The sequence below is a fragment of the Arachis ipaensis genome, chromosome B07 (assembly GCF_000816755.2).
Source record: "Arachis ipaensis cultivar K30076 chromosome B07, Araip1.1, whole genome shotgun sequence".
Taxonomy (NCBI): domain Eukaryota; kingdom Viridiplantae; phylum Streptophyta; class Magnoliopsida; order Fabales; family Fabaceae; genus Arachis; species Arachis ipaensis.
The window spans coordinates 33,645,873-33,655,416 of NC_029791.2; the positions used below are offsets into that span (position 1 = coordinate 33,645,873).

At 33.8% G+C, this 9,544-nt stretch overlaps 1 protein-coding gene and 1 long non-coding RNA gene across 2 annotated transcripts in view; both read right to left on the reverse strand.

Annotated features, from left to right (window-relative positions):
• The window catches only part of LOC110264555, a 14,434-nt gene extending 12,267 nt beyond the window's left edge, over nt 1-2,167 (reverse strand). The window contains exon 1 of the long non-coding RNA XR_002350730.1: nt 2,158-2,167. This is a non-coding gene — a long non-coding RNA (uncharacterized LOC110264555). The remainder of the gene's footprint in view (nt 1-2,157) is intronic.
• LOC107609764 (transcription factor bHLH93) lies at nt 6,601-9,016 on the reverse strand. Its single transcript, XM_016311787.2, has 4 exons — nt 8,252-9,016; nt 7,467-7,628; nt 7,213-7,386; nt 6,601-7,005 (listed from the first exon to the last, which is right to left on the reverse strand). Exons 1-4 carry the CDS (start codon nt 8,900-8,902, stop codon nt 6,919-6,921), a joined length of 1,074 nt encoding a protein of 357 aa, XP_016167273.1. The 5' UTR covers nt 8,903-9,016; the 3' UTR covers nt 6,601-6,918.

Genomic DNA, 9,544 nt, shown 5'->3' on the forward strand with positions numbered 1-9,544 from the left:
AGTATCATGATTACAAAACCTAGAAACAAAATAAGAGAAATTACAACAAGAGAATAGGGAGAGAGAGAAGAACCAAAGTGTAGCAATCGTCAATTGAAGGTAGAAGTAGAAGGAGACTTGAATTAAACCTAGAACTATGAGATCCTAATCTAACCCTAATTCCTAATCCTAATTCTAGAGAGAAGAGAGAGCTTCTCTCTCTAAAACTCTAAACTAAAAGTGAAAAGTGGTTGGGGATGATAAAATGATGCCTTCCCCTTAATCCTTCATCGTTTTATTCCTTTCCCTTAGCAATTTGGCGCCAAAAATGGGTTCAGAAACCCTCTCAAATCGCCAGGCACGTGTTGCATTAGTGAGGTCATGTGCCCTCATCGACGCATGCGCGCACATTACGCGTGCGCGTCCCTGGCTAATTCTGCGATGTGCGCGCGAGCGCCTTGTGTGCGTGCGCGTGCATGGCTGACTTTGCTTCTTTGACTTTTTATGCTTCTCTCCACTTGTATGCTTCCTTCCTTGCTTCCTTTGATCCATGCCTAGCCTATTTCAATCCTGAAATTACTAGCAAACACATCAAAGCATCTTATGGAATCAAAGAAGAACTAGAATTCATCAAAATAAGGCTTAAAAAGCATGTTTTTACACTTAAGCACAAATATGGGAGAGATAACAAAATCATGCTAATTCCTAGGCTAAATGTGACAAAAGGTTATCAAGATGCTCTAAATTCAATACAAAACAAACCGTCAAATTGGGGTTTGTCACCTCCTCTGTTCTCTCATTACGATCACCATTATTTTCAATCCGAGCATTAGTTAACTCAGCGATCTAGTTCGCCATCCTTTTCCTTCGCCATACGTTGATTTTCTTGTTGTAGCTCAGTTACCATGCGAAGGAGTTCGGAAGGTGTCAAAGGAAGTAGATCAGCCATGGATGGACACGAAAGTTTTGAGGCCAAAAAAGGAAAAGAGGGTTATATCTCAGCCCCACGGTGGGTGCTAATTGTTCTTGGGTGAGTAACCTGGATGTAACTCGGTTCCTGACAGTCGATGCCGAGCTGTTGTCTCAACACCGAGCTATAGGCTTGAAAGCCCGAGCTTTTCGTCCAGAAGTGTATCACTTTTTAGAGAGAACAAACAAAAAGGGAGAGTGTACCTGCAAAAGGCACTCCGATGCTTAAGTCAGTATTGTATATTTTTTCATATCTCCAAAGATAAGAGGTCGTACCTTTTATACATAAGGTAGAGCGGGGTTGTTACGGTTTGGCAATTATTTTCATTGAAAGACAATTATTATATATTAGGTCGTTATGATACCTATCTTATGTGAATTCGAATTATGACGTTTGAGTGTCATAACATACAAGGGCCGAGCTATAACGTATGAATCTGATTTATTGCTTTTCGGTTTTAAATTTACCGACCCTATCAAAAGATATTTGTAATATACGATAGGAGAAATTATGTGATCTCATATTCATCGATGTATCACACATCAATTATTATAAAGTATATATAGTTTGGTTAGCCATACGTCTTACACTTAAATGTTCTAAACTTTTTTTTCTTTTAATATGGATAGAGTATTAGTTAGAAAATAATTATATATTCCTCTCTTTAATTCTGGATAGATGGCATAAGCAACACTTTAGAGATATAACTGAGAAGATAAAGAAGTTCGAAGATGAGATAAAAAAAAAAAAAGGTAGATGGTATGGTTAGTAGCAGGATTTATGATGGTACAGTGGAGGCAAGGAGAAATACGTTAGTTAGGTATTGTGAGAAGTGGTATGTTAGACAGGATATTCACTGGAAGCAATTATTTAGATCTCGACATGCTAAGGAGATGGATAGGAACACAAGATACTTTCACTAACATTACTTTGGCGAGAAGAAGGAATAACTGGATTGAGACATTGGTGATTAATGGGAGATTGGTGGGGAATCATGCGAGGATCAAGGTTGTAATTAGAGACTTTTATAAAAACTTGTACCACCAAATATCTTCTCCAAGTATTAGCTTTAGTGATGATTTAATCAATTGGATAAAGATGGAGGAAGCTGAAGTGCTAGAGGTGATGCTGTCGGTGAAGGAAATGAAAGAGGTAGTTTGGGGTTATAAATCATCTAAGGCTCTAGGTAGTGATGGATATAACATAACTTTTACAAAAAAATGTGTTGGGAGGAGATTGGAATGGAATTTACTACAGCTGTGATGAGTTTTTTTGAGACAACAATGTTACCAGTAGACTCTAATGTTACATGGGTAGCTTTGACTCCGAAATTTGTTGGGGGAAAAAGATAAAGACCTTAAACTTATTGATGCGTGAGCATCTTTTCTATATTTTCTTACTATTTTAGATGTAAATTTATTGAGTTTTATTAAGATTTTAGTGCTTGAAGCCTATTTGGATGCTACTTTGAGGCGCATTGTCGTTTTATTTGTATTAGGAAAAATATGGGCAAGTTTAGCAGAATTCGTGCAGAAGAAAAAGGAAGAAATTTGATGCTGCCAAGCTGGCGCTAAACGCTGTTGCCTGGCGTTTGGCGGCAAGTGCCTCGTACTGTGTGCAAGCGCTCTTTTGAGTTGGCGCTAAACGCTACTACTTGGCGTTTAGCACGAAAGACCTCGTAAAGTGCACCCAGAATTTCACACTATCAGCGCTAAACGCTGAATCTGGCGTTTAGCGCCAGGAAGACAGCAAGACTAGAAACTCTCTACCTCAGTGGCGCTAAACGCCAAGTCTAGCCTTTAGCGCCAGTAGCGCAAATATGATTTTCAAGGAATGCTTTGTTGGCTTAAATTTTCATTAATATTTAGTTTTATTTTATTTTCTTTTGGTTATTATTATTTCAAAACACATTCTTTTAGGTTTAGAATTTATTATTCTATTTTATTTTCAAATCAAATTAGGTTAGATATAAAAAGGAAAAAGATTTAGCCCTTCGAGCTATCTCCTCTCTTCTACCTGATTCTACACTTTACACACTTTTGAACCCTAACTTTTTTCTGAGTCATGAGCAACTAAACCTCCATTGTTAAGGTTAGGAGCTCTGTTTATTCTATAGATTAATACTATTATCACTCTATTTTAATTATTGTATTGATCTAAATTCAAGGATTACTTTCATTTTTCATCTTATGAATTTGAGTGTATTAGAAAATAACTCTTGTTCTACATGAATTCTTGTTGATTCTTGAAAAAGTTAACTCACTTGAATAATAGCTTGAAAGTAATTCCTCCTAAATCACTAATTACCTGGACTTAACAGGATATGTGATATATAATCCTCTTATATTTGAGTAATTAAGGTTTTTGTGGCTAATAAACTAGAACTGGACTTAACCCTTTAATCTATATTAAGTGACTAAGGAATTGGTGATTGATTAGGTTAGAAGAGACTAAATTACTAAGGAATTAGGATTTAGTCAATTAGGGTTTGCCATGAATTAGATCTTGTATGATTAAAATAGTTGGTAAGAAATATAAATCTGGAAAAATAAATACCTCTAAAACCTTAAATGTTCTCTCACATTATTTTCACATCAAATTTACTGCTTGCTTTCTATACTCCTGATTTACTATTTAATGTAATTTGAACCCTAAAACACTCCTTTCTGCTTGTCTGACTAAGTGACTCATTCAACCATTGTTTCTTGGTCCATTAATCCTTATGGGATCGACCCTCACTCACTTGAGGTATTACTTGGTATGACCCGGTGCATTTGCCGATTCAGTTGTGGTATTCAAAATTCCATACCACCTATCAGCATGGTTGGATATGTTTATAAGATTATATCTAAAGTTTTGATGAGAAGAATGAGGAGTGTAATGCCAAATTTAGTTGAAAAATCACAAAGTTCCTTTGTTAAGGGGAGAAAGATACATGGTGGAAACTTTAATTATATGTGAAATCGTGCAATGGTTGAAATTGAAGAAGAAGGCATCAACAATCACCAAAATAGATTTCTAAAAAGCCTATGATAGAATTAAGTGGAGCTTTGTTGATATTGTGCTAGAAAAGATGGGGTTCAATAGAAGATGGAGAGCATGGATAAGAGAGTGTATTAGGTTGGCATCTATCTCTATTATGGTTAGTGGTCACCATCGAAACCATTCAAGATGACGAGGGGCTTTGTCAAGGAGATCCATCTTTGCCATTTTTGTTCATTCTTATAGTGGATGTGTTGAATAAGATGATTGGGGAGGCGATAAGAAACAGGCGAATATATATCTCCACTCTTAGTGGGTAGGGATAATATAGCGTTATCATCTCTACGATTTACTGATAACACTATATTATTCTATCCACCGAAAGAGGAGGCAGTAAAAAATTATAAGAGACTTCTAAGGTATTTTGAAATGATGTTTGGGTTGAGTATTAATTTTGAGAAATGCAGTTTGATACTAGTGAATTGCAGTTAGGAGTGGATTGAATGGATGTGTCAGCTATTGGGGTGTTAGGCGGCAGCTTTACCAGTGAGGTACCTTGGTATTAACCTGGGAGCAAAGTCGAGGTTAGTAAAAATTTGGAAGCCAGTAATAGATAATGTGGAAGAGACACTTAGCTTGTGAAAATCAAAGGTCCTTAGTAAAGCTAGAAAGATGGTTCTCATTAAGTCAATCATCAATACTTTAACTATTTTTTATTTGAGTCTGTATAAGATGCCAATTGCAGTTGCGCGAATAATAATTTCATTGCAAAGGAGGTTCTTTTGAGGAAGGAAGAGGACGACCTAGTTTAGCTCTTTTAAAGTGGGAGATGACACAGACACCAAAGAAACTTGGAGAGTTGGGAGTGAAGATTTGGTTGTTCGTAATACTGCTTTGTTGTTTAAATGGTGATGGAGATTTTCAAAAGAGGATTATTCATTATGGAAGAAGATTATATGCTCATATAATAACTTGAATCCTAATCAGTTGTTGTCAACTCAAATATTATCAGTAAAAGGGGTCTGTGGAGAAACATATATCAACTGCAAATAAAGGAGTAACATGTCAGAGAGAAGATGATTAATAGCCTTTATGGAAGTAGGGGATGGTAGATCAACCAGATTTCGAGACGATACATGGCTCTAAGCAGAATAGCTGAAAGATCCCTTTTCGAGAATCTTCTTGATTTCAAACCAAAGGAGATCTGTAATTGGAGATTGTGAATTTTGGGATGGGATAGAGTGGATATTTGTGAAGTTCTGTAATAAGATACTTTGGTAGATGATATACTTAGCTACAGATTCACAAATAAAATCTAGAAAGGACTAGTTCCGCCTTGAGTTGAGTTGTTTATCTGATTTGTGCTAGTAGGCCGAGTTAATACTAAGGACTGGCTGAGCAAATTGGATATCATTGAACAAAGTGATAATTTATGTATTCTGTGTAGCAAGAATGTTAAAACAGTACAACACTTGTTTGTTACTTGTGAGTATTCTTGGCATATGTATGTGGTGTGCATGTGGATCACTAAATGTTGGAGGACCATGCCATTGAGAAAAGAGTTGAGCAAAAAATGGTTAGTTGGCTTCTTCTCAGTTATATGGAATATCTGGCTACGTATGAATGATATCATATTTTAGAACAAGACAACAGATGTGGTACAATACACTGTGTTGCTGGAACTTTTTGTTGTTCTAGAGAGTAGTGTGGTGCTTAACTCATATTGTTGATGACTATGGTGAAGATGACATATGCGTTGCTTTTAGTTTAATTTCTTTATTCATGTTTGTCCTTTGTTTGATATATGCTCTACTTAGAGTGCTAAGCTTTTTCTTTCAAAATAATATTTTGTATCCCTAAGAAAAAATTATAAGAATTTAGAAATAAAATATAGCACTAAAAAAATGGAAATATCACTCTTAATTTGTAATTAATTTAGATTGGCCGAGTGATTAGTTTACTCGTCTATTCAAACAAGTGTTAAGAGTATGAATCCTGCCTTATATATGTAGCAATTTATTGGTCAACGACAGACCCTTAAATAGAGTTAAGATATGTTGCAAATCAATCTTTAGCATGTCGGATTGAAAAATACCGTGAATAAAAAACACTCTTAATTAATTTGTCTTATGATGCTTCTTAATTAAATACCTATAAAGTGTAATTATTTTACCTTTCTTTTTTCTTTCTCTTTTTTATATTGATAGTTCTGTTGGTGTCTTATGTGTGATTCATGAAACGATTACAACCACCAATAAATTCCAATTTATACTCTTGGCAGTTGGCACGCAAGGTCTGATTCTTTTTCTATTTAAAAAAAAAAAAAGAAAAGAAAGAAAGGAAAAGAAAAGAAAAATCATACAATAAACATTATCGTTGTCACAAGATTCTATAGAAAAATGTGTTCATTCTTTAATTTTGCATATACAAGCCATACTAAGCTATAAAGAGAATGAAATTAAAAAGGCAGATCTACATTTTTTGCTTGACTTATATATATAGTCCCCCTGACATATATACAATAATTATTAACACCACCCAGATGAACTTATATGATTAATCTATTATTAGCTAAAAAAATTAATTAATCACGAGTTCATAATAATTTGTTCAAATTATTGCCTTTTCTAATAGTCATATGTTAGAGTACTAGAGAACGAACGATAATATAAACATGAATCATAAGTAGCTACTAGCTAGGGATATATATAATTTGAAAGCTATGTTACAATGATGCTACTATTGAAGAAATTAAATCAATTATTACTTCCGTAAAAAAAGACTAAGAAATTAAAGCTAAGAAACAAATTAAACCAAGCTTTATTCCCTACTTGTAAATCTCAATAGACACTATAATAATAATAATAATAAGCTACCCATCAAAACTCCTCTTCTATACACATACAGCAGCTTAGGTGCACTTGCTGCATTCACTTTTGTTTTTTTTCTTGTAATGATGATTAATAATAGTAATAATTGTTGTATTATCAGAAACATCTCCCTCCATATCCTGCGGTCCTAAACAGTGCTTGCTTTATATCTTCAGAACTCACCATTCTCTTCTGCTCCAACTCCTGTAGGATCACAACAAAATTGATTAAATAATTTAATTCACTGCTACTCAACACTATTTACATATGCATGCATACTGAGAATTCAAAACCTGTAAACACCACAATTTTGGCTAAATTACTTTGAAATAAGTAAGATATAATATAGATATATATAAAAAAATATGATATGAATTTTAGTAAAGTGTAAGTAGCGTAGTTATATATAACCTCTGAGCAAGAAGCTTGCATTGTGAAGTCATTGAAACAGCTTATAACACAGTGTTGAATGTCAAGACCCAATGCTTCCAAAGTGTTGACTGTAGATAGCAACATCCCTGGCTTCCCACCACAACAGATCTCAACTCTTGTGTCTCCATTATTATTCCTCCTCTCCACATCAAACTGTATATATGTTAAATAAATAATTTTGTAATTACACTCACAAATCCACTCATAATTATTCTTCAATTAAGTTCATGTACCTTGGGAGAATTTCTCACTAAAATATCATTTGGGTGTATATCATTGGATAAAATGCCATTTGAGTCATCCACCACTTGGATTTCTTGTTTCAAAGTATTGATCTTGTCTAGTAGTTCCTTCATGTAATCAATGGTGTCACCAAGTATAGATGTTCTGTCCATCTGAGTAAATTAAACCATTCAACAACCAAAATTATGATCCAAAATCTGATTAGAATAAGAGTCTGATTACTAACCAAAAATACAGATATGTATATTAGAAATTTTTATAGATAATAATAAATCTTTATGCTTTTGGTGTTTATTTTACTTAGTTTGTATTTGCAATTGTTGAAATAGGATGTTTGTATTAGTTGGATTTAGCATGTTTAATTTTATGGAAAAGTATAGAGAGACAATGAAAATACTAAACAACGTGAACAATGGATATGTCGGATGTTCAATTTAATAGGTATGCAAATGATTATGTTGATTATTCTTAATTGGATGGTTATTTCTTTTGATTCGATTTACTCGTGCACAATTAACAATAGCTGGATGTTCAATTTGCTAGATGTGCCGATGGTCATTCTAATGTTAAGGTTTAAAAGATAATTTGGGAGTGGAGTGTTTTTTTATTTTATTGGATTAATTTTAGAATCTATTGTTCACATTGTTTACAAAAATCATTGTCTACCTAACAAAATAGTAATTTTATGTTTTTAGCCGGAACTAGGCTTCGTATTTTTAAAAAAAATAATAATAATAAATGATGGTTAATTAATGATTAATATAATTATAATTACCTTGCTAATCTTAGGGACAATTGATCTAAGCATGGAGAGCCTATCATTCAATCTCTTCCTTCTTCTCCTCTCAGCCATTAGATTCTTGGAGGGTTGGCCCTCAACCTTCTTTGCTCTATTATTGTTCTTCCTTTCCGAGTTGAAAACAGGAGGAGAAGATGATTGACTTGCCTCCATTTTGCACTCTCTTTGCATCTCCAAGCTTTGAAGCTCTTCTTCCACCAACATAGACACCAATAATGGATTCTCATTATTATTACTATTATTATAATCCTCTTGATGATCACTCATTAGTATTGGTGGTGGAGTAGTAGTGTCACTATTATTGATCTGTGGTGCTGAGAATTCTTCAAGCAAGGAACTATAGATTTCATTGAAGGTAGTGTCACAATAATAATCGTTGCAATTTTGAGGAACTTCTTGGTAAGAAGAAGAAGAACAAGAATAAGAGGAGTTTGGAACAAAAATAGAAGAAGGTGATGAGTAATAATTTTGATGATCAAAACCGCCACTATTATCCCACCCATTATTATTTGAGAAGAGTAATTGGTAGTTTCCTTCTTCATCACATGGATTATTATTTGTGCTTTCCCATGTTTCTCTTCTTAGTGACATTAACTCATCCAAGAAATCATGGTCATACAACTCCATTCTCTCTCTCTCTCTCTCTCTTATCAGTGTGTGATGAAGGCTAATTATTATTTAGGAAAGAGGGTTGATGAGAACATGGTTACATAGGAGCTCTAAGTTAAAGCATTTATAGGGAGGAGAATAAGGAGGAAAAGCTTAATTAACTTGCAAATTGATTATTATTTATTTTTTATTATCTAATTATATAATTATTCATTAATAATATATGTATGGTTGTTTTTGCAGCTATACCCTACAATCGAAATGGAATCTGCCTTTTCATATCACAACTCTCTCTTTCCCATGAGGGGGAAAAATTCTTAGGTGATTAAGAAAATTTTCTAGTACGCGTTATTTAATATGTAATGCTTTGATTTTTTTTTTCCAATTTTTGGAGGGCTGTAATGATTTCGGTATTAACAATATCGTGAAAGTGGGGAAGCTACATTATTATACTTTTTTTTCTCATCTAACCATACTCAAGTACAAATTTCTCCATAATGAGGATTTTTGTAATTTTCACCGAACTCTATGCAATAGAACAAAATAAATATTTGATGGGAACGAACTCACGGGAAATTAAATTTTGACCATCTAACATGTTTGAAATACGCGACTTTTATTTATCCCAGTGAGATAAGATTTTGTTAGTAATATATTTAA